This window comes from Akebia trifoliata, chromosome 3, assembly GCF_017979445.1.
Source record: "Akebia trifoliata isolate Shusen 1 chromosome 3, ASM1797944v1, whole genome shotgun sequence".
Classification (NCBI taxonomy): domain Eukaryota; kingdom Viridiplantae; phylum Streptophyta; class Magnoliopsida; order Ranunculales; family Lardizabalaceae; genus Akebia; species Akebia trifoliata.
Genome location: NC_141377.1, coordinates 57,523,472 through 57,550,026, shown reverse-complemented (window position 1 = coordinate 57,550,026; position 26,555 = coordinate 57,523,472). Strand labels below are relative to the sequence as shown.

Here is a 26,555-nt window from a genome sequence, read left to right as displayed (position 1 = left end):
AGTCAAATGAATTTTTTTTACAAGTATCACATTCTTTGGTAGGTTTTTGTCAATAATATTGAACTTCTGTAATTTGTAGGTAGCAGAAATGATATGGATCAAGTCCTCTTAAGAAAGATGTGGACCTCTAAAGAACAAATGAGTTAGTTGCCATTGGGTAAGCATGCTCAACTACTATATTTGAAAAAGAAATATTCTTTGCTCTTTGTGAATCTATAGAAAGCCAATTTGTTTTTATAGAAACATGTGAAATGGGGAGGGGGATATGGTGATCTAAAGAAGATTGGTGAGTTTCATTTTACAATTTTAGTAGTAGAAAAATCCAAAAACAAATTCCATTGTACAGGTGGTTTATATTCTCTTTTTTGAAGCTATTTTTGCTAAAGATTATTTTCTGGCCTTATACAACAAATTTTATTAGTAGAAAAAGTGGGCATTGAACTTTCTGTGGCACCCATTTCAGACTCCACAGTTTCAATATTTCCAAAAATATCGGATGAGTTATCTGTGGTAGCATCCATGTCAGTCGGTCGAGATCAAGTTTGAGTTGCCAGAGTTGCATGAATTTTGAAAAATCACGATTATAAGTATGCTTTTAAGAAACATTCAAGGCCAATTGTCTTAGGTGAATTGTCCTTCACATTGGCTCTTCAAAGAAATTGGATATGACTAGTATGACATTCTGAAAGTATCATCAAAGTCAATAAAATTCGGTCAAGTTATTTAGGTGTATGTACATTCGGTCAAGTCATTTAGAGCATTAATAAGATGGTTCAGGCCGGGTTCAATTGAGTCCCCACCCAACCCTAAATAGGCGGGCTGCTCTATACACCTATTAGGCCTAAGTCAACTAAGTCTTAGCCCAACCTTAATGGGCTCGGGCTTGACTTAGGTCGGGTTTGAACTAAATAAAATGACTAGAATTCAATGTATATTTTAAATGAAAAGAGTTTTTTTTTTTTTTTTCATAATTTGTTTTATGTATTTGAAGATTATCCGATCGAATTTGTAATTAGTGACTTATTAAGCTATAATTATTATAAATAAAAGTTAAATTACAATTATATAATATATTCTACTTTTATTAGAAAAATATTTATCTAATTAACTATTTTATTAAATTTTCCTAAATATATAATAGAGCGCTAGATCTGGCCGGGTTTGGCACTATTAGGCCATAGTCCAACCTGAATTGACAGGCTGAAAATTATTGAGTCTGGATCTATCCTTGCAGGTTTCATATGGAGACCCTAACCCTTGTTTTATCGGGCGGCCAACGGGCTCAATTAACACCCCTACTCACACCCTTTCATTTGAGCCTAGTAATGAGCAGTAGTTCAGGCCAGAGGAGCGGTCTTGAACCTAGTTTTGAAAAACAGTCTTAACTTCAGGTGTGTATGTGGGCCGGGGTGGGGATGAAGTAAAAAAAGTAAGCTATCTTTTGCAATGAAAAATTTATAATTGCTTGGTTGCTACAGGGAGATCTCTTGTGAAACCATATTTCGTGTTTGGTTAATTTGCAATATAAAAGTTTTGCAACGATTTCTAGTTAAAATAAAATGTGGAAACAGTTTTAAGTCATTTGGCCTCATTAAAAAAAATATTCAAATTACAAAAACATGTATATGAATTTACAAAAATATCCCTTTGATGAGGATTGTTCTTGTAATTTTTATATACACGTAAATGTATCTTTGATGAGATATATTTTTTGTGAACAAATATTTCTACCAAGTACTAAGAGTTATTTTTGTAATTTAAATTTATGTGAATTCTATCAATCGTAAATTCTTTTAATCAATATTTATTGATTTCAAGTTAATAAATATCCAAATTCTACTCTCTCTTGACCTCTCAATTCAAAACAACCTAAAACAAGGAGTGAAGAAGAAGAAGGTTAGTTTGTAATATTTGTGTTAGAACGATAGTCTCACATCTCCTGCGGGAACCCAATCTGTGTGGTATATAAGGAGAAGGCAACCCTCACCTTATGACCATTGTTTTGAGGTTGAGTTAGGTCCATGGATCTTAATAATTTGTATATTGTAGAGTAGATTATTGTCGCAAAGCTAGGGCAACGCTATCGTAAAATTTTGCTACATGTTGATAGCTTAGTTTATTACATGTTGATAGTTTAGTTTGGTTTATTATATATTTTAATGTAGGTTTTCCTGGGTTGGATCTTTCTTGCTACCAACTCGTCCTTATGTCGGCTTTAAGTTACATTTACTCTTTCAGTTGTGATTATAATTTTTATTTTCATTGGGGCTGTTGTCTACATAATTCAATTCAACTACAGAGATGTTTCATTGATGTGTCTATGTACATTTGAGGATAGCTACGCATTTGTTAAACAGGACTAGCTACTGTGGAGTCCAACCCATGATCTTTTGATCTGGAATCATATGTAGTAACCCGTTCCTCGTCATAAGATATTTAGAAAAGTTATTACATCAAATATCGTTGGATACGGTCAAATTGTTTAACACCATTAAAAATATAATTAATGAGATAATTATAGGTTTCTTTCTCTACTAAAAATTGAAAGAAAATATACCACTTGTCTATGACATCTATTAATAATGTAGGATTCAAGAATGAAAATGGTAGTAAGGAAGATAGAATGGAAATGAATCGATTTATGAATTATTTAAGGAGGAAGAGAAAATGATATCCAACACTTCGTGAACCTAGTTAGGGAACACAACTAATATTTATAAGCTACTTGGTTCCATATCAGGTTCTATTAATAATGAAAGAAAATGGTAAAAGTGGATAAAACATTAAAGAAAAGTTGAGTAGGGTCTTATTTCAGCAACCTCAACCACAATACATGTATACAAAATATTCCATCACCAAGCAAATGAGTACTCTCTGGAACAACTAAACTAGAAGCTACAAGGAAAGAAAATAGTCATCAAGGTGTGATACATAAGACTCGTGATCCCACATTTTATTCTTTCAGTAGCCCCAAATTTTCAAGATAAGGCTTTAATGATGCTAATAAATTTAAAAAATAAATATGCATGTTAAGCTTAAGCCTTGAGGCAGGCTTCTATGCACACACCTTTTTCAAACACTGGTGTCTCTAGTACCAGAATTCCATAAGCTCGCTCTCTTTTTCCATCTATTTATTTATAGTATTCATTCTGATAGAAAAAAAAAAGGTATTACATTTTTCAGTCCCAAACCTGAATGAAAGGGGTGTTGAGTTTAGTCCCACATCGGACACTCATTGCCTTGTCTCTCTCCTTATAAGCTCCTGAGCCTCTCCACTCATTGCCAATTGGTTTTGAGTTGGTCCCCCAAATTTATCATGGTTTCTAAGCGGACTTCTCTCCATGTCATCCAGTTCATATCTACATGTGCTTTGGCCCAGTCCGTGTGTCCCATATGTGCAGGGGTGTGTTGAGTTTAGTCCCACATCAGACACTCCCTTGTCTTGTCTCTCTCCTTATAAGCCCCCGTCATTGCCAATTGGTTTTGAGTTGGACCCCCAAATTTGTAAGAAGAGGGAAAATGATGAGTTGGTTCCGCATCTCTTTATTATTGCTTCTTATTACCTTATGCTTCTGATCAGGTTCCTATTGATGTTTACAGGGGAATACCAGTTTGCTCTTGTGGGCAACCTTCTTTTTTTATGTTTAATACTATTTGGAATTTTCCCGTTAAATCCTTGTACTCAATTTTGTTTGATTATTTGAACTTGAATGGACAATTGTTTGATGAGTCTGGGCAGGAGCCCTTGTAGAAACCCTTTTAGTTCTCTGTGCCAACTGACATGGGTGTTTCAAATGAAATTTTAAAAGTTTTCTTCAGTTTTGTAACAATTGATCCAATCAATTAATACATCAGTCACATAACACTCCTGCAGGTAACTCCACTTTCGTTACCCGACACTATTCCTAATTGGACCATCAATAGATCGGGTTTGTGTCTAACAACTAAGCTCATTTAGTTATCGGACCGGGCTAAGCCCGTTTCATTATAGGGATGGATTTGGTATTGCATTTAGGCCCAGTGGGTGGCCTGGCCCATTCTCCATAGTTCCTAGTAAATTATATTGTATTGTTATTACTATGCTGCTCTTGATACATTATTGTTGCAACTTGCAAGGTGCAACAGTCACAGTAAAGGGGTAGGTTTGTGAAATCATCTATCCAACTATTTATTCATTGTTTCTTTTAAATTACTATTACACCCTTAAAATATTATTGTTGCAATGTGCTATATAATATGTTATTTTTTTGAACTATTTGATGTGTTTTCTGTACAATGAAAGAAGTTAGAAATAGTTTTGGCCCAGTCCGAAAATGGCCTGAATGCAGGTGGATTAGGCTATAGTTGGAACGGCCTTGGACTTGGGTTGTTTTCCGGCCTAATTTTTTGACTAAAAAAACCCGGCCCAGCCCGGTCCACTGACAGTCCTAAATTTCCTAGTGACATCCTCATGAATATCTCCAGTGAGATATTGTTTGAAAGGTTAACCTTGACATATGTAAACTAGATTGAGAATCAATTTTAAGTGGATGGCCCTCTGCCAGATAGGAAACTTAGTCAAGATATTAATTTTCTTTTAGTAATTGTTGGAAATGTGACCGTGTGAGTTATTCCCATTGTTTTAGAGACCATTCTGGCTGGGTAATCACATATTCACTTATGTATTTTGGAAAATTTGATTAACATGGTCAAGTTCTATTTTATGTATAAAAGAGATTCTACATTATCATTATCATCAAATCTTATTCATAAAAATTTAAATTGATTAAACAAGTCTTGTTATTACATTTAATATTGAGGTGTTGCTATCTGTTTTCTCTAACTTAATCCTGTCTTGGGTATTAGCCTCTCTTTTAAAGACGTACAGGTGACCCAGTTGGAATCTCATATTGAGGTATTGCTATCTGCTTTGGGATGAGTTTTTCTTTTTCTGGCCTTGAATCTGAAGGAAGGAGAGAATGTGATAACCTTAACATTCTCAACTGTGATGCAAGTTATTATTGTTTGTTGACTCTGGATTCTCATCATGTACAATTTAACGGTGTTCTATTTATGTTTATTTTGAGTATGTTTTTAAACAGTTGGATGCTAGAAATTATGTGGAAATGGAACACTTGATTTGGACATTGATGGGAGGTTAAGTATTTTTTTTAAAGAAATTTTGTAGTCAATTCTTCTATTTTAATTGGATAAAGTTTTGAGGGTCTTATATTACAGTGTTGTTATTAGGTACACATACATTTTTGATATCTATGATACCTGATTATGTCATTTGGCTTGTGAGCATTCTTAAACAACTCTACATCATGGTTTAAGGAGGTTCAAATTTCCACCCATGTTTAGACCCTTGTTAGCAGCAATCTCCTGTTTAATTCTTGAAAAATTCACGAAAATTTTCATTTTTTTTCAATAAAAATATTATTCTCCAGATTATTGAATTGTTTTGAATAATTCACGTGTTTTAAGTTAGAAACAAATAAAATACCTTATTTTTTATTTTTTTAATGAATTTTTATAAAACTGTGTTGAAAAAATGCTACTGGAACTTGTTTGTTGCATAGTGTAAACTTGTAAGTTGTGCCGTGTAACACAAGTAGACTTTGAATCAGCCATGTTTAAAATTTTGGAGGAATCCCTTTTTATGTGACAAATGTATCTTTTATCTATAAAAAAAAAATAATAATAATGACATGACCCTCTACATATATTTGAGATTACACCTTAATTTTTCAAATTGATGATTCATCCTTTGATTTTGGTCTTCTTTTATAACCCAATGGAACAATAACCTCATTGCCCTCATCATCACCACTATCATTATTACCGTCACTGTCACCATTAATATCACCAATTTTAGCATCACCATCACTATTAGTATCACTATCATATTACTGAACTTTTAGTTTTTGAATTTTTGAAATAAGGTGGATTGTACACATATGAAGCATATGCTGTATATTAGTCATTTATCGAATTTTAGACTGGATTTTTGCAATACAATTTGAATGGTGACCAATTTTTTACATATCAGAATTTTTGCCGCATTCTGAATTGTTAACAAGGGTTTAGTCTTCTTGATGATGCACGTTTTCCAATGCAAGTTTTCTGTTTCTCTTGTGATTTATACACTCTTCTATATAAAAATCAAGCCAAACCAACATGCAAGCCTATTTCAAGCTTAACTCTCAAATGGAGTCAAAGACGTACAGGTGACCCAGTTAAAATTTCCTAAAATTTCCACTTGTCATGTTTGTGGGTGTTTTTCTTTTTTTCTTTTCTCTTCTGCATTCTTTTTCTAAAAGAATTTTAGTTAGATATAAGATTGAGAACTCTGGATACCTAACTATAAAAAAAAAGAATAGTGAATTGGAAAAATATATATATATATTAATGACAATAGTAATAATAAACTAATTCAACAACTAAATGTGTCAATATGTGTAAGAGAAGTTACTTTACCACAAAAAATTGATCTAATTTTACAGACAAAGAATCTCCACATGTTATAATTTTACAGACACCTACCGACTTAGTTTCAGAATTTGTGTATTGACTCAAAACCCTTGATTAATGACTAACAAGAGAATGCCATCTATAAAAATAGACATACATGTTACCTACATAATCAATTTCAGAATTCGTGGATTGACTCAAAAGTCAATCGAGTCATTTTCAGAATTTGTGGATTGATTCAAAAATCGACCGAGTTGTTCTTGACTCAATTGGATTTCGAGGTGACTTGGTCCCAAAACTAGATCAAATCAACTTGTTATGTCTAATTGCTAAATCATGGAGTCAACTCATCAACTTGAGCCATTTCGAAAATGTATCGAGTTGAAACACCAGATCGATTGAGTTATTCAGTTATATATAGTATTTTGTCAAAAACAAACAATAAATAATTTACTAAGACATGTTTAATTGCAAGCCATTGGAAAATTGCTAGAAAGAGAATTACACTTGGCCATGAGTGGATAACTAAGAAAACTCTAAATTAATACTAAAAATTAGAATTCTACTGATTCTTGTATTCAATTCTTGCCAATCTTAAGTTACCAATATCATCATTTATATATATATATATATATATATATATATATATGTATGTATCGTAAATCTATTTGACCAGCGGAAGTATTTCAGACTTGTTATTTTGAGAACAAATTAGTAAGTTCGAGTAGATTAAACGATATTATTTGCATTTTTAATTTGTCACTTAAATAACTTGTAACGATGTTCCGATTAAACAATTAATGGACACGAGTCAACCCAAAAAAATCGAAATACTTTTAAAAAGGAATCGAAACATCTAATTATTTTGTGAAATTAGATGTTTCTTTATTAATTGCCAATTATTTTATTGCAGTCGATTTTTCATCTAAGGTTTCACTTTTTTTCTATTTTTTACAAAAATTCGAGAAAGTCTACAAAATTCTGACTTTCTCCAATCTCAAAATTCATGCTTGTGACGACGCTTGATTGGCGAGGTACTTCTATTCCGTGAAGAAGAGGAGTTCTGTGAGGATCCCGGACTGGAACTATTTCTATGCCCTCCATTCTTGCCATTCAAGAACTTCTTTGTGTACTCAGGTTGCTGGTAGTAACTCTTCGATTGAGGGTGTATACTATTCTGGCTCCCTTTCGTGGGAGTATAATCAGTCAATCGCTCAGCAACTGCAATTGCAGACATGAGATCTTCCACATGTTGCCGTTGGAGTTCTGTCTGAACCCAAGGCTTGAGTCCTTCTTGGAATGAGAACAACATGTCTTTCTTTGACATGTTATGGATATCAAGCATCAAGGCGGAAAAGTGCTTGATGTACTCGTGAACTGTACCTGTATGTTGGAATTGCCTCGACTTTCTGCGGGCAATGAACTTCACGTTCTCTAGTAAGAACTAGTGCTTCAATTTTTTCTTGAGGTCTTCCTATGTATCGATGGAACATTGGCTACTTTCCATCTCGGTGTACTTTGTTCACCACCATAGTTTGGTGTCACTTGCAAGATACATAGAAGCAGTTGTTACTTTTATCTCTTCTGAATCCGGACGAGCTGCACGGAAGTACTGCTCCATGTCGAATAGGAAATTCTCGAGTTCTTTCGCATTGCGAACACCATCGAAGGTGCGTGGCTCGGGTACTCGCAAGCGCGAGGGAGAAGCATCACTACTGGTAAGCCGATCATTAGCGACGGCTCAGACCAGGAGACCTACCTTCGTAGTGAGTTCCGTAATTTGTTCCTGTAAGGCGGTTACGTTTCCTTGGGTATCTTCCTTGAGGTCAGTCACTCTAGCTCTGAAGGTCACGGATTCTTCTTCCAGCGTGTGTTGTCGACCATCTAATTGGGCAATACCATCAACGAAATCGGATAGCATGGCCATCTTATCTTCTAATGTCTCGATGCGTTCCTTGTTTGTACGTGGTGGTGGTGTGTTTGAAGAGGATTGGTCCGCAGTACTTGCAGTTCCTCTTGCCATCGTTCGCGTGAACTAAATGGAAACTGGGGATAAAACCAACGTGAACCTGAACCAACATGGTTGAAATTCCAACTGTAGCTCTGATACCAACTGTCACGGTTGTATTCTTTCGAAGCGAGGTCATGCGGCACAAGGGGTGAAATCCACTTGCAAACTTGTAAAATGATCGTACACCACACACAAGTAGTAAGAAAACAAGTAAATGAGGCAACACGAGGTAAAGCTCGGAGGCAATTTTGTTGATATAATATTGATTAAACGGGGTAACGCGTTACAAAAGCAATAAAGTGCGTTACAAGTAATATATGATTCTATGACACGCGGGACTTCCACGGAGCTAAGCTTTAGGGATTCAACAACGTGGGTGTAGACTGGGGATTGTGATAGCACTAGACACCCTTCCTAGAAAGAGGATGCTAGTTTTTCCTAGGTTTCCAGAAGGAAACATCAAAAGTGGAGGCCGGTCATACTCCCTTATTACAAAAATGCCACTAAGCTAACAAGTGTGCCCTGGCACGAAGCTGACATGTACCTCTAAACTAACAAATATGCCCTGGTACGAGGGTTGACATGGCTTCATAGCGAGCCTTACATACTATTACATGGGTGCTCCAGGGTAACTCCGGGACGAGCTTACACCTAACTCTAGGTGAAAGATGATATGGCCATTACACATAGGCACTAACATCCTCTTTAGGGTTAAAGGGTAAAAGAGAAAAGATAATAAAGTTAGAGCAATATTATTGAAAAATAGGCTAATATAGATCCCAAAAAATTATAGTTGGGGGGAACATTTATACCCCACAAAATTGTAACTCAACAGGGTCTATCATTGGGTTTTATTATAAAGATGTTCTCAAAAAGATTTTGAATTGCGAAATATAAAAATTATTAAAATATTTAATTAAACTCAAATTATTCTAAAATTTTTTTGCAACCCCTATTTTAAAAATCTCACAAAATTTTGGTAGTTTCTCTTCAAAATTGTATGATCAACCTAGACAATGAGTTCTTCATACTCCAATACATAAGAAATTTATTTATTTTATAAGAGTTCATTCTCGATTTGGTTTGACTCTATAAAGCCTTGAACCGAGGAGAACCGATTGATTAGTTCTACAATTTTGTAACCCAAAATTGAATCGGAACTTTTTCAAACTGAACCAGCCAAAACTATCGGTTTGGTTCGATTCTAAGTTTGAATTGGATTCCTATAAGGATCCGATACGTTATTGGATTGGATCTGAATCTAGATCAACCATATCCCGATCCAATAATACGTTAGTAAGTATATAATTATATTATATATTTGTTGAAATATGTATAATAGTTTATTTAGTTTTTGTTTACCCAATCCGGACCCGATCCGATTGTTTATGGATTGGATCTAGATCTTAATATTGAGACCCAATAAAATCCCGATCCGATACTTTATTGGATAGATACCAAATCTACTTCGATCCGAACATCCCTACCACATGACACGATGAGAACAGGTTACTTGAAATGATTTCATGAGATTTGGATTTTAGAAGAAGTTTCAATGATTGTGACTAATTGAATGGATTTCTCAGATCTAGATTGACATATTTCCAGTTTGGAAAGTTACTAAGGACATGAAGTTTTCTGTCAAATCTTTTTATAATCTCAACTCCTTTCCAGACATTACCATTTGGGGTCAAAATTCCCAAACAAAATCTCTTTCTTTGTTTTGTCAGCCATATTCTGATCCTAAATTAAGAGGGGAAATTGGTTAAGCGTTAAGCACCAACATTTTTATGTGAAAACTGAGTGGCTTCTAGTTTATCTTCTTTTTTTTTTTCCTTTTCTTTTCCTTTCTTTTTTTTATTTATTCGTGGTATTATGTTGGTAGCCTTTGCCATGTCTTTGCCTTCTTGGGGAAAAAAATCAAAATAGGAAAAGAAAAACTTGATAGATATCAACATTTGAAAGTTTCATTCAGGGTCAATGTTTCCTATCTGTCTTGGTCAATATATTCTTATATGATACGATATTTTGAAGTATGGTGGTAACTATGCATATATGCTAGGACTTGTTAGTATCTATCTTTCTTGTACCATTTTTTTCATAGCACACCAAGTATTGAAATTAGAGAAATTTCTCAAATTATAAATTACTAGATTATAGGTTTTTCAAGTGATGATTTCTCGGGTTTAGAGTGACAATCTTGCATATATATATATATATATATATATATGGGTAGCGTTCAATGGCCAACAGTTTGGCGAACATTTTGGCAAACACATTTTTCAAAACATGAGTTAGAGGTCTTGGAATGAGCTGATTTTTGGTGAGGATGATCTCTACGGTGAGGAGATCATCATCACCAAAAATCAGCCCATTCCAAAACTTCTAACCCCATCAAAAATGGTTTACAAAAAATGGACGGTTCACAATTTTTCAACTTGTAAACTGGGGCTAGAAGTTTTGGAATGAGCTGATTTTTGGTGAGGATGATCTCCTCACCGTAGAGATCATCCTCACCAAAAATCAGCCCATTCCAAGACCTCTAACCCATGTTTTGAAAAAGTGTTTGCCAAACTATTGGCCATTGAACGGGACCCTATATATATATATATATATATATATATATTAGGGATGTCAATGGATTGGGTCAAGGTTGATTTGGTATCGATCCAATAAGAATCGGATCCAGAACTGGTCTGATAAGTATCGTATAAGAATCTTATTGGATTGGGTTTTTTATTATCAGAAATCAATATTAAGATCTAAACCTGATCCATTTACAATCAAATTGGATCTGTATTGAGCCAAACCCGAATTTATATACAAATTCTAAATAAACTTCATACTTTTCAACAAATATATAATATAATATATATACTTTCTACATATTTCGGATCAAGTCCTTATCAGATTGGGACATGGTTGATCTAGATCCAATCCAATAAGATATTAGATCCTTATCAAAATCTAAAACATCAATTCAAAGCCGAAATTATTGGGTTAGATTTTGGGTCTGATCCAATCCAATGAGAGTCCTAATATTTTTCTAAAGTGACAATTTTGCTGGTTTTTATAGTGACATGGGTTTAAGATAAATGGTGAGCTGGAATCGGAATTTTGTCATATGTAGCCCATTACACAATTTATGCTTAAGAGAAAACAAAAGAAAAATGAGAGAGACTTAAGGGTTTGTTCTTTACAGAAGTCAGCTGCAGCTCCAGAAGCTGGCTTTTGGAAGAAGCAGAAGTCCAGAGCCTGAAAAATCACATCCAGCAGAAGCTTGTTCGTTACAAAAACATAGAAGCCAAAAATTGATGTTCCTTTGACAACTTTTTATTGCTGGATTCAAGTAAAATGACCAGAATACCCTTAATGTTGATAATGCACCTAGAATGCTCAAAAAATGACTATATATATATATATATATATATATATATATATATATATATATATATATATATATATATATATATATATATATAAAATATTTATATTAAAAATTTATAAAAATAATTATTTTCAATTTAAATAAATTTATAAATATTTTAATTCTATCGAAATTTCGACAACATCTCCTCTTAAAAATAGACATATGAAATTTTCCTGACAAAAAAAAAAAAATACTAGCATAATACACAATTTAACATCCACGCAACATCCCATACACATTAACATTAAAGAAAATACATAATACGTACATCAACATGCTTTAAACTATTATACTTCATTATTGTTAAAGGAGAAATGTTATTGCTAACACTCAAATAAATTATTTGAATGGTTTATGGGAGTATTTTTTTTATGAGTTTTTGTGGGAGTATGACAACCGATTCATATGACTTAGTAGCATACATACATCAATATGATCACAAGTAATGGACTTTTAATGTTTTCTATGTTAGTGTGTCCAATGGAGTGTTGTGAATTGTTATACAAAGCACTCCTAATAGAAGCGCCTACATGAGTGTGGAAAGTGGGGCCACTTCGTATTAGAATACCAATTGATTAGAAATCTTGTGAAAACCAAGGAATGTTCATAGTCAAAGCGAGTACAACAAAAAATAAATAAAAAATACTCAAGGTGTATCTAAAGACTTATGATTGGAATTCATTGTGTCAATTTACATTATAAGGTAGGATAATTCAATACAAAAGTTCATTGGACAATTAACAAATTGACAAATTTACACTAAGAAAATGTTTAAATCCAAAAGATATTGTTGTCATTCAACTTATCAAAAAATATATATCATTATGATTAATGAATTTTCCGTGTTGTATTCAAATTTGTTGAGATGGTAGAAATTGGGTTTCTGACATCCCCTTCAGTTGGAGACAATAAAGGGAGTGGGATAAAGTCCCCATAAGAAAAAGGTCCTTGCTTCTATACTTTTCTCCTTTGCTCATTTGAAACCTTTTTTCAGTATTATGTTCATGAGTTTTACATGGAATATTTATTTTTGATTTTTTGGAGTTCAAACACATGGAGTCATTCTTCTTTGAGCATGTGTTGGGTGTAATTGTTAGCTATTGGAAAGCTAGCTTCCATTAATTTCTCTAAAATATACTAGAAAATTGGATTGATATTAGTTCAATCCTTTTTTTAAAAATTTTTTTTTTCTGTTTTTGCTAAGTTGTTAAATCCAAATTATCTAGATACACCAAAAGAAGACTTGTCATCATTCACAAACAATATCCAAAAATTTGAGGTTGGCAACATAAATCATAATTAGTCATTCAAATCTATCCATATTTATAAATAAATAAAACAACAATAAAGTTTCATAATTCAACAACACCGATCTGTTCATTTCAAATTTGAAATTGCACGCAAGCATCTAACTTTAAACATTCCAACAAAAACGTTTCCTTCTCTAACACTCAATTTAACAAAAGTTCCATAACAGTGATGAATCCATAACAGATTAACAAAGAAATAAGATCACCATCTACGAATTAAAAAAGAAGTAGCTTAGTAATCAATCCATCTTTAAATCACAAATTGCCTACAATCATAGATATGAACTTGAATCGAAGACAAGTAAAAAAAAACATAGAGATTCTCTCACAGAGCCTGAGAAATTAATAGAAAGAAGAAAAAAAAACCCTAGAAATTCAACAAAGACAGAAGAAAACCTAGGTTTTAGGGAACTTTGTTGGAGTTGAGATCTTCTTGAATTGACACTTCACCTTCGCCCACCACCTCTTCAGCTCTTCCCCTCCTATTGTTCCACTCAAGGTTGAGAATGAGAGAAAGATGTAAGAGTTTCTCTGCAACTTCTTGTTTGAAAGACGAAATTTGATAAAGATGAGAGAGACGAAAAGGGTTTTCTTCGAAAGTGAGGGAAAGATGAGAGAGACGAAAACGTTTGGGCACTCGCAGGAGATGAGAAAACGAAAACGTTTGGATCTTTGCAACTGCCTAAAACCCACAAATTTTTTTCTTCTAGAGTCATCTCGATCTCTTGGGCGCTCGCAGGAGATGAGAAAAATGAAAATGGTGGGGTTTTTTTTTTTTTTTTTGTTGGAAATTCGTTAAAAGATGGAGGGCATTTAGGTAACTTCATATGAATCGTTTTTCGGTAATGGGCTTCGCGTAAAAACCAATTGAAGAAGCAGGCCTAGGGCGACTTGAATAAAGAGCTGCTTATTAGCTTCATTTAAAATTTGCGGAGCCAAAAAAGTCCAAACGGATAGCATTTGTCAGGCTTTTCGGGCTTAAAAGCAAAAAAAAAAAAAACTGAAAAATCCAACTCCAAAAGCCCAAACGAACAGGCCCATGTCTCTGTTTCTCATAACCATTCTCAAGAATGCCAAGAGCTTTTCTCATTCAAGGGGCTTTCAAATACAAAGAAGAAATCAGAAGTGTGTGATTATTAAAAATATAGAATTGATATCCATACCCCATAGATCATAGTAATTTCCCTGTTTTGTTTCTGATGAATAAGGTGGTGTGACCATAATATACATTTTCTCAGAAGATATATAGTTTAGTTCGGGGGTAAATTACCATTTCGTAAGTCGAATTTTACAAATTTACAATTCTGGCTCATTGTTTATTTTAACTAAGATGTGAACAACCTAATGAACAAATAACAATGAGCAGGGATCGTAAACTCGTCAAAAGTTTGTCACGTTTTCGTAAATATCTCTTAGTTTGGAGGCTCTTTCGAGCTGGGGAAACAAAACGTTTATTCAACTTACTTTGATGATAAAAAGAGGAGCAGATCCTCTGTAGCACGAGTTCCCTACAACGCTAACCAACAATTGACAGTGCGCCAAATCATCTAGAGAACGACCTTGGTTCATTTAAATTTAGAAGTTCACTGACCGTCTATTATAAACACTCGATCAGACTAAAAATATATATCTATATATATATATACACATAAAGCTACTCATAAAGCTGCAATGTGTTTTATCTTATATGGGCAAATTCTATATAAATATATAGATATTGACAATCTGATCTAAATAATTAATCCAAGAGGAATCAATGATTTTTTTTTTCTTTTGACTATAGTGTTTTATAGACTTTTATAAAGGTACCATAGAGAGCTACAAAGAACTCCTGCTACAGAGGATCGGTTCCTAATAACAAGTTGGGTTCACCTAAAAACTGAATAGATGGATAACCAATTGGACCCTGCTCTTTCCGTTAAATACCTTTATTTATATTTATGATAATATGAAAAAAAATCTATGATTCTTTAGTTGAATCAATATTATCTTGATGTCGACATGATTTTTACGATCTTGATCTTGATCCTCTCTCTCTCTCCTTAAAATACATTGAGACCATCCAACAAACATGGAGGAAGAGGCTATCCAACATGAAGAGCAAGATTTTTTTTTTTATATATTCATTATTGCGACCAATCTTTCTATTTCGGATTAAATCATGCAGTTAAGTAATTATGTTGTATCATGTTAAAATTTATAAAAACACTAAATCATGTTATGTTGTACTTAAGGTAGTAATGTAACTACATCTTCCTTGCTGTTGTAATTTATAATGGGAGAAGGGGAATAAAAGTGATTGACACCAAAATTCAAGTGACCATAAATGCTCTCACTTTTATACTTAAATTTAATAATATAATTGGGATGATTTTGGTAAAAACCCAATAAAATTACTAATCCACGTCCTCATAATCACGTTGTTTAGTTTTGAAAATTACAAAATTCTTTTTTGACTATGTAATCTTTATATACGCTTTACTCAATATTTTAAATTAAAATAAACTCTTTTGATACTTGTGCTTTTGCACATACCACTTACTAGTATAATTTAATAAAATAAATGTAATTAATACTAGGGGTGCAAGTTGGTCTACTTCAAACCGAAGAATCGAATCAAACCGATAGCTTTAGGATGGTTTGGTTTGGTTTGGAATAAGTTACAGTTCGATTCTGGGTTATGAAAATAGAGAACCGATCAATTTGGCTCGATTCTTGAATCAAACTTATATAGAATCAAACCAAATCGAGGACCGAACCCCTATGCAATATATATATATGGTAACGTTCTTTTGACAAAATCCTAGCCAACATTCTAGACGAAAATTTGTCTTATATGGTTAAAAAGTTTCGAAATGAAATGATTTTTTTGTGAGGATGATCTCTATAATCAGTAGATCATCCTCACAAAAAATCAGCCAATTCTGTAACTTCTAACCCCATTAAAAGTGGTTACAAACTAACGGTAAAAATTGATGGTTCACGATTCTTCATCTTATAAACTAGGGTTAAAATTTTCATAATATGCTGATTTTTTGTGAGGATGATTTTCTCATCATAGAGATCATCCTCACAAAAAATCAGCCCATTTCAAAAAATTTAACTCATATATGACAAAATGTTTTTTCTAGAATATTGGCGAGAATTTTTACAAAAGAACACAACTCATAATAATAATAATAATAATATTATTATTATTATTATTGAATCATTTTACGAGTTAGGACATACATTAATATTTTTTGTGGATAAACTAATGACTTTTTATGGATAGATTAATGAGATTATTATATGAAATTTTATTTTTATTATATATTTATTTTTTCATTAAAAAATATTCCTTACAATTTATAGAATATTAACAATCCATAAAATCGAATCGAATCAAATTGACTTTAGTTCGACTTGGGTTGGGTTGATTCTAATGGAATTTGGTTTGGTTCTGATTCTTATTTAGTGGAATCGACTTTGTCGGTTTGATTCCAATTTGACCCCAAACCGAATCAAGTTGCACCTCTAATTAATACTTAGACAAAATCCCCCCAACCCCAACCTTTTCTTTTTTCTTGAAGTAAGAGAGGCCCAATCAATAGGTTTTAACACGATTCACTTTCCTAATAAGCCCAAAATACTAATTACAGCGCATTCTGCCAAAACTACAATAATGATTTGAAATAAAATTTCATTATATAATTTGTAATAAGTTAGTTTTTTGTTTTGTAATAATTTGTAATGTAAAATTACATTATAGAGAGAATAATGATTTTTTGACGCACCCGTACGCCCCATCACAGAATCGTAGGTCATTTGCTTCGGGATACGCAGGATCATAAATGTTAGAAAATGGTCAAGAGATTGAATATCAACTATTCATTTATTTTTTTTCAATGCGTGACTTTTTGTTCAGTTTTTCCGATTTTGCAAGTTAATGTTACGAAGAGATTCAGTCATGAAATATTCAAGAAATGTTGCTGCCATTTTGATTCATCAAAAGGTTGGTACACTTTCTGTCTCTCCCTTCTTCTTCTATTCTACAAAACCACCACACTCAAATCCCTACCAGATTAAGTCCCATTTGGAAAATATGGTAAGAGAGAAGTGTAAAACTGGAACCCTAGGGTTTGATGAGGCATTGGGTTTGTTCGATCGTTTGGTTCAAATGCGACCCATGCCTTCCATTTTCCCTTTTAATCATTTGTTTGGAGCCATCTCCAAGATGAAACAGTATTCTACTGTGTTATCTATGTTTTCCATTATGATGAATAATTCTGTAGAAATCCATCCTGATTTTTGTACATTTAACATATTGATAAATTGTTACTGCAACTTGGGTCGGATGGATATCAGTTTTGCTTTTTTTGGAAACATTCTCAAACGTGGGTTCGAACCAAATTGCGTAACTTTGAATATTCTGCTTAAGGGTTTCTTTAAGGAGGATAAAGTAACTCAAGGGATGGAGTTGTTTAACAAAATAGTGGAGAATGGGTATCCATACAATGAAATTACTTATGGTACGATAGTTGATGGACTTTGCAAGAGTGGGGATATTAATGGAGCTCTTAGGTTAATCCGAGAGATGGAGAAAGGAAAATGGAAGCCTAATGTCGTCACTTATAGCTCTTTAATTCATGGTCTATGCAGTTTTGGTCGGTGGACAGAAGCTGCAAGCTTTTTCAATGGCATGGTGAACACTGGAGTCATGCCCAATGTAGTAACCTTCAACATTCTGATAGATGGTCTTTGCAAAGATGGGAGGACTAAAGAAGCACTCAATGTATTGGAAATAATGTCTCAAAGAGGTGTTGAGCCCAATGTTGCCACATACAACTCTTTAATTCATGGTCTATGCAGTTTTGGTCGGTGGACAGAAGCTGCAAGCTTTTTCAATGGCATGGTGAATGGTGGAGTCATGCCTAATGTAGTAACCTTCAACATTCTGATAGATGGTCCTTTGCAAAGATGGGAGGACTAAAGAAGCACTCGATGTATTAGAAATAATGTCTCAAAGAGGTGTCGAGCCCAATGTTGCCACATACAGCTCTTTGATTCATGGACTATACAGTTCAGGTCAAGGGAAAGAAGCAACAAGTTTATTCAATGAAATGCTAGATCGCAACATCTCCCCGAATGTATTCATAATGAATATACTAGTGGATGCTCTTTGCAAAGAAGGGAAGACCAAAGAAGCACATAAACTATTGGAATGGATGATTCAAAGAGGCGAAAAGCCCAACATGGTCACATACAATACGATGATGGATGGATATTGTCTGCAAGGCCATATGACACAGGCAAAATATGTTTTTGATTCAATGATGAGAAGTGGTCATGAACCCGATGTTTATAGCTATAACATTTTGATTAATGGCTATTCCAAGGATAGGAAATTGGACGAGGCCAAGCAACTTTGTGAAGATATGCATCGCAAGGGATTGACTCCCAACACAATTACCTACAGCACACTTATGGATGGGTTATGCAAGGTTGGGAGAGTTGTGGAAGCTCAAGAGCTTTTCAATGAGATGCAAACTCACGGCCAAATTCCGGATATCTTCACATGCAATACATTGTTGGATGGTTTGTGGACAAACAATTACCTTTCCGAAGCAATGAAACTATTTAATGAGATGGAAAACAATGGATTGAAAGCTAATATTGTAACTTGCACCATCATTATTGATAATTTATGCAAAACTGGGAACATAAATGCGGCAAAGGAATTCTTTTGCAATCTTTCAACCAAAGATCTTCAACCCAACACTATAACATATACCACAATGCTCAACGGTTTTCTTAAGGGAGGAATGTTGAAAGAAGCTGAAGATTTGTTCTTGGCAATGGAAAAGAAGGGCTCTATTCCAGATGATGTTACATTCAATATCATGGTTCAAGGATTGATCCAAAATAATGCTATCCCTAAGGCAACACATTTTCTCAATGAAATGGTTGAGAGGGGCTTCTCAGCAAATGCAGACACCATGGCTATGGTGGTGAATTTGCTTGTAAGGGATGGATCAGATCAAGAGCATATGGAGATACTTCGTAAGTTCTTGCTAGAGGGCTAAACTAAAAAGGTAAGAGACTCAATGTTGAGGTAGTACTTTGCAAGTCATTTTAAGGAGTAAATGTTTGAATTTTATGTTATTTCTGCTAGAATTTTTTTGTTCACGATGATAATGATTTCCATGATAATGTTTTAAGGCGTAAGTGTGTTAGTATCTCAATCATCTTACTTTTGTGTTTTCTCCACATGTTGTTTCCTTTGCACTGCATTTTTGGCCCAAAAAATTTCTGATAATGAATGAGGTTTGTGTCAAGTTTACAGCCGGTGTAAAAAACTGCCACATCCTATCATGAATCATGATATCAGTCTAGACTAGACCTTAGGTCTTTTTGGACTGGTGTGGTGGACTTCAGATTGAACTGAAAGTGGTATGGACTAAGATGTCCAAAAGAATATGGATAAATCTGATTTTGAGCGCTAGATATATGTGCCCTGCTCCAGCATCATATAGCCGAACTCCATTTCATAATCCTTTAATATCATGAAACCCATTAAAATCTAGCAACCTCAACTGTTTTTTTTTTGTTGATAACCAGCAACCTCAACTGTTAAACCTACCTATCCCTAATTACATCATTCATCCTACTTCATTATATAATACTAGCATCCTTTGTCTATAACTTGTTCCAATCTTCCAATCTAAGCATGTCCAACATCAAAGTCTAAACCGAAATTGTGGCATATCCATATGAATGAATTTCAGGCTTTTATGAAACCTAAGTTCATCAAACACCTTAAATACATACTAAAACGAATAACATATTACTAGTTACCTTTGTTCCTAATGAATGAATTAAAGATTTCACAAAATGGTGGATAATTCTGGTCCTTGAATAGAAATGTTTATTTTCTGTGTTCTTTTAATTATTTTTTCCAACCTTGTTGTGTAAAGGTTGTATAATTTTATGGCAAAGCTCCTACGGTAGTAATGGGTACTAAACTCTATTTTTTTCGACTAGCCAAACTTATTTTTTCTACTTGAGATCAGTGGCTGTATAAAGAGTTGGATGCGGAAGTGATGCTATGTGGTCCTGTTGAGAAAGTTGTTGACGCACACTGCCATAACTTATCACCCCATGGGTGGAAAACAACAGGGGGAAAAAAAAAAGGAAGCCTTGATTCATGACATAATCTTTGTTCACTACTTATTTTAATGGCATTAGAAGTTAAATGGCCGTATCAATCACTAATTTACTACAAGATATGGGTTTTTGGTATTTTTAATTGTGAAGTTTTAGTTTTGGGTGTTTCTACTTTTTCCCTCGTTTCACCACTTTTATGATGATCGGTGTAATTTCACTCAATCTGGTATGGTTTTCATTTGTTATTGAATTTTATGTTATTCAGATCAGTTGGGCAGGTGTTTGAGCAAAATCTTTGGTTGTTTGTTTATTTTTTTCAAACTCGTTGTGTGGATTTAATACTCGGCTTTTGCAGGTTTATTGGTTTAGTGATCTGACGTCATTTCCTTCTTTGTGTATTTAGAGAGGTTGTCATGAGTGATTTGTTGCCCATCAAAATTTCGGTGTTTGCCTTGTAAAAGTACTTAGATACCATGCTTTTAGTTTTTATGGTCTCAAGTGAAGTATAGTTCTTAATTTGTATGTAAATGAGAAACATAATGGATTTTATGTTTTTCCATTGTCAAATAGAATAAGGAAACTTTCTGCAAAATCAAATTTTGTTATAGTGAAATGAATTTTTTTTTTACAATTATCACATTCTTTGATTGGTTTTTGTCAATAATATTGAACTTCTATAATTTGTAGGTAGCAGAAATGATATGGATGAACAACTCTTAAGAAAGATGTGGACCTCTAAAGAACAAACGAGTTCGTGGCCATTGGGTAAGCATGCTCAACTACTATATTTGAAAAAGAAATATTCTTTGCTGTTTGTGAATCAATTGAAAGCCCATTTGTTTTTATAGAAACATGTGAAATGGGGAGGGGGATATGGTGATCTAAAGAACATTGATGAGTTTCATTTTACAATTTTACTAGTTGAAAATTGCAAAAACAAATTCCAGTATACAGGAGGTTTATATTCTCTTTTTTGAAACTGTTTTTTTTTTAAGATTATTTTCAGGCCTTATACAACAAATTTTATTAGTAGAAAGAGTGGGCATTGAACTTACTGTGGGACTCATTTCAGACTCCACAGTTCCAATATTTCCAAAAATATCAGATGAGTTGTCTGTGATAGCATCCGTGTCAGTCGGTCGAGATCGAGTTTGGGTTGCCAGAGTTGCATGAATTTTAAAAAATCACGATTATAAGTAGGCTTGAAACATTCAAGACCAATTGTCTTAGGTGAATTGTCCTTCACATTGGCTCGTCAAAGAAATTGGATATGATTAGTATGACATTATGAAAGTATCATCAAAGTCAATAAAATTCGGTCAAGTTATTAAGGTGTATGTACATTCGGTCAAGTCATTTAGAGCAGTAATGAGCTGGTTCGGGCCTGGTTCAATTGAGTCCCAACCCAACCCTAAATAGGTGGGCTCTACCTAAACCTGCTCTATACCCCTATTGGGCCTAAGTCAACTAAGTCTTAGCCCAATCTTAGTGGGTTCGGTCTTGACTTAGGTCAGGTTCGAACTAAATAAAATTACTAGAATTTAATGTATTTTTTAAATGAAAAGAGTTTTTATTTTATTATTTTTAAATAATTTGTTTTATGTATTTGAAGATTATCCGATCGAATTTGTAATTAATGACTCATTAACCTTTAATTATTATAAATAAAAGTTAAATTACAATTATATATTATATTTTACTTTTATTAGAAAAATATTTATCTAATTAACTATTTTATTCATATTTCCAAAATATATAATAGAGGGCTAGATCTGGCCGGGTTGGGCACTATTTGCCATAGTCCAACCCGAATTGATGGGCTGAAAATTATTTAGTCTGGATCCATCCTTGCAGGTTTGATATGGAGGCCCTAACCCTTGTTTTATCGGGTGGCCAACGGGCACAATTGACACCCCTACTCACACCCTTTCATTGGAGTCTAGTAAGGAGCAGTAGTTCTGACCAGAGGAGCTGTCACGAACCTAGTTTTGAAAAACAGTCTTAACTTTAGGTTGTATGTGGGCCGGGATGGGGGTGAAGTAAAAAAAGGAAGCTAAGGCCACGCTTGGTTGCATCTGCAAATGCAAATGTTTTGCAATGAAAAATTTAGAATTGCTTGGTAGTTACCGGGAGATCTCTTGTGAAACCATACTTCCTGTTTGGTTGATTTGCAATATAAAAGTTTTGCAATGACTTCTTGTTAAATAAAATGTGGAAACAGTTTTAAGTTATTTGGCCTCATTAAAAAAACTATTCAAATTACAAAAACATGTATATGAATTTACAAAAATATCCCTTTGATGAGGAGTGTTCTTGTAATTTTTATATACATGTAATGATTTTACCCTTACAAATGTACTGTTCACATCCACCATAACCTACTGAAGAAAATTACTCTTTCAGTTGTGATTATAATTTTTATTTTCATTGGAGCTGTTGTCTACATAATTCAATTCAACTACAGAGATGTTTCATTGATGTGTCTATATACATTTGAGGATAGCTGCGCATTTGTTAAACAGGACTAGCTACTGTGGAGTCCAACCCATGATCTTTTGATCTGAAATCATATGCAGTAACCCGTTCCTCGTCATAAGATATTTTGAGTCAAATTGTTTAACACCATTAAAAACATAATTAATGAGATAATTATTGGATTCTTTCTCTACTAAAAATTGAAAGAAAATATACCACTTGTCTACAACATCTATTAATAATGTAGGATTCAAAAATGAAAATGGGAGTAAGGAAGATACAATGGAAATGAAACGATTTAAGAATAATTTGAGGAGGAAGAGAAAAATGATATCCAATACTTCGAGAACCTAGTTAGGGAACACAACTAATATTTATAAGATACTTGGTTCCACATCAGGTTCTATTAATAATGATAGAAAATGTTAAAAGTGGATAAAACATTAAAGAAAAGTTGTGTAGGGACTTAATTCAGCTACCTCAACCGCAATACATGTATACAAAATATTCCATCACAAATCAAATAAGTACTCTCTAGAACAACTACACTAAAAGCTACAAGGAAAGAAAATAGTCATCAAGGTGTGATACATAAGACTCGTGATCCCACATTTTATTCTTTCAGTAGACCCCAAATTTTCAAGATAAGGCTTTGATGATGCTAATAAATTTAAAAAATAAGTATGCATGGTAAGCTTAAGCCTTGAGGCAGGCCTCTATGCACACACCTTTTTCAAACACTGGTGTCTCTAGTACCAGAATACCATAAACTAGCTCTCTTTTCCCATCTATATATTTATAGTATTCATTCTGAAAGAAAAAAAAGGTATTACATTTTTCAGTCCCAGACCCGAATAAAAGGGGTGTTCAGTTTAGTCCCACATCAGGCACTCATTACTTTGTCTCTCTCCATATAAGCTCCTGAGCCTCTCCACTCATTGCCAATTGGTTTTGAGTCGGGCTCCAAATTTATCATGGTATCAGAGCGGACTTCTCTCCATGTCACCCAGTTCATATCTACGCGTGCTTTGGCCCATTCCGTATGTCCCACATGTGCAGGGGTGTGTTGAGTTTAGTCCCACATCAAACACTCACTTGTCGTCTCTTTCCTTATAAGCCCCACCCATTGCCAATTGGTTTTGAGTTGGACCCCCAAATTTATAAAAGGAGGAGGGAAAAGGTTGATCTAACAACTTCTTCCCTCTCTCAAGTGAGGATTTTTAAACCCAAGTTTTAAATTGTAAATTTCAATGCCTCTCTCTCTCTCTTCCGCATCTCTTTATTATTGCTTCTTATTACCTTATGCTTCTGATCAGGTTCCTATTGATGTTTTCAAAGGAATACCAGTTTACTCTTGTGGGTAACCTTCTTTTTTTTGTTTAATACTATTTGGAATTTTCCCGTTAAGTCCTTGTACTCAATTTTGTTTGAGTATTTGAACTTGAATGGACAATTGTTTGATGAGTCTGGGCATGAGCCCTTTTGGAAACTCTTTTAGTTCTCTGTGGCAACTGACATGAGTGTTTTCTTTAGTTTTTTGACAATTGATCTAATCAATTAATACACATCAGTCACATTAACACTCCTGTAGATATCTCCACTTTAGTTACCCAACACTAGTCCTAGTAGGACTATACATGGATCGGGTTTGGGTCTAACAACTAAGCTCATTTAGTTATCAGACTGGGCTAATCCCGTTTCATTACAGGGATGGATTTGGTATTGCATTTAGGCCCAGTGGGTGGCCCGGACCATTCTCCATAGTTCCTAGTAAATTATATTGTATTGTAATTACTATGCTGCCCTTAATACATAACTGTTGCAACTTGCAAGGTGCAGCAGTCACAGTAAAGGGGGTAGGTTTGTAAAATCATCTATCCAACTATTTATTCCTTGTTTCTGGTAAATTACTATTACACCCTTAAAATATTACTGTTGCAATGTGCTATTTAATATGTTATTTTTTGAACTATTTGATGTGTTTTCTGTACAATGAAAGAAGTTAGAAATAGTTTTGGCCGAGGTCTGACAATGGCCCAAATGTAGGTGGATTAGGCTATAGTTGGAACGGCCTTGGACTTGTGTTGTTTTCCGGCCTAATTTTTTGACTAAAAAAACCCGGCCCAGCCCGGTCCACTGACAGCCCCAAATTTCCTAGTGACATCCTCATGAATCTCTCTAGTGAGATATTGTTTGAAAGGTTAACCTTGACATATATCAACCAGTGGAACAGTGATGAAATTGAGAAACAATTTTAAGTGGATGGCCCTCTGCCAGAGACCCTTCTGGCTGGGTAATCACATATTCATTTATGTATTTTGGAAAAATAGATTAAAATGGTCAAGTTCTATTTTATGTATAAAATAAATTCTACATTATCATTATCATCGAATCTTATTCATAAAATTTAAATTGATTAAACAAGTCTTGTTATTACATTTAATATTGCGGTGTTGCCATCTGTTTTCTCTAACTTAATCCTGTCTTGGGTATTGGCCTCTCTTTTAAAGACGTACAGGTGACCCAGTTATAATCTCACATTGAGGTATTGCTATCTGCTTTGGGATGAGTTTTTCTTTTTCCGGCCTTGAATCTGAAGGAAGGAGAGAATGTGATAACCTTCACATTCTCAATTACACTTGGCCATAAAAAAGAATAACTAAGAAAACTCTAAATTAATAGTAAATATTAGAATTCTACTGATTCTTGTATTCAATTCTTGCCAGTCTCAAGTTACCAATATCATTATTTATAAAAAATAAAATTAAAAATCAACTATTTTTATTTGTATTGTATCATAATTCTATTTGACCAGCGAAAGTATTTCAGACTTGCTATTTTGAGAACAAATTAGCAAGTTCAAGCAGATTAAATAATATGATTTGCATTTTCATTCTGTCACTTAAATAGCTAGTAACCAAATTCTATGGCAAAGCACCTAATGTAGTAATGGGTACTAAACTCTTTTTTTTTGGACAAGCCAAACTTTTTTTTGAGATCAGTGGCTCTATAAAGAGTTGGAAGCGGAAGTGATGCTATGTGGTCCTGTTGGGAAAGTTGTTGATGCACACTGCCATAACTTATCACCCCATGGGTGGAAAACAACAAGGGAAAAAAAAAAGGAAGCCTTGATTCATGACATAATCTCTGTTCACTACTTATTTTAATGGCATTAGAAGTTAAATGGCCATATCAATCACTAATTCACTACAAGATATGGGTTTTTTGGTATTTTTGATTGTGGAGTTTTAGTTTTGGGTGTTTCTACTTTTTCTCTCGTTTTACCACTTTTATGATGATCGGTGTAATTTCACTCAATCTGGTATGGTTTTCATTTGTTATTGAATTTTCTGTTATCCAGATCAGTTGGGCAGGTGTTTGAGCAAAAATGTTTGGTTGTTTGTTTATTTTTTTCAAACTCGTTGTGTGGATTTAATACTCGGCTGAATTTGTATGTAAATGAGAAACATAAGTGATTTGTTGCCCATCAAAATTTCGGTGTTTGCCTTGTGAATGTACTTAGATACCATGCTTTTAGTTTTTAGGGTCTTAAGTGAAGTATAGTTCTTAATTTGTTTGTAAATTAGAAACGTAATGGATTTTATGTTTTTCCATTGTCAAATAGAATAAGGAAACTCTCCACAAAATCAAATTTTGTTATACAGAAATGAATTTTTTTTTTTACAAGTATCACATTCTTAGGTAGGTTTTTGTCAATAATATTGAAATT

The 26,555-nt window shown here is 33.8% G+C and overlaps 3 protein-coding genes across 10 annotated transcripts in view; all 3 read left to right on the top strand.

Annotated features, from left to right (window-relative positions):
* LOC147408304 (uncharacterized) overlaps nucleotides 1-26,555 on the top strand; it is a 109,453-nt gene that overhangs the window by 25,274 nt on the left and 57,624 nt on the right. The window lies entirely within an intron of this gene.
* LOC147408306 (uncharacterized) overlaps nucleotides 1-26,555 on the top strand; it is a 41,587-nt gene that overhangs the window by 12,295 nt on the left and 2,737 nt on the right. The window contains exons 2-3 of one of the 8 annotated variants that reach the window (XR_015177034.1): nucleotides 21,038-21,115; nucleotides 22,205-26,469. Coding sequence is in view for 3 of the 8 variants with exons in the window: in XM_086437226.1 (XP_086293352.1) it covers nucleotides 20,647-20,753 (107 nt within the window). In the remaining 5 variants the exon portion in view is untranslated. Of the gene's footprint in view, nucleotides 1-79; nucleotides 5,785-20,646; nucleotides 20,994-21,037; nucleotides 21,116-22,204; nucleotides 26,470-26,555 lie in introns of those variants that run through there. The other 7 variants (XR_015177035.1, XR_015177038.1, XR_015177036.1 and 4 more) reach the window with 7 other exon arrangements.
* On the top strand, nucleotides 17,005-18,318 carry LOC147408307 (uncharacterized). The gene has a single exon (XM_086437251.1). It carries the CDS (start codon nucleotides 17,133-17,135, stop codon nucleotides 18,174-18,176), a length of 1,044 nt encoding a protein of 347 aa, XP_086293377.1. The 5' UTR covers nucleotides 17,005-17,132; the 3' UTR covers nucleotides 18,177-18,318.

What these genes read in the sequence shown, in the direction of transcription:
- LOC147408307 (XM_086437251.1), top strand. Translation starts at nt 17,133, where the DNA reads ATGTTACGAAGAGATTCAGTCATGAAATATTCAAGAAATGTTGCTGCC.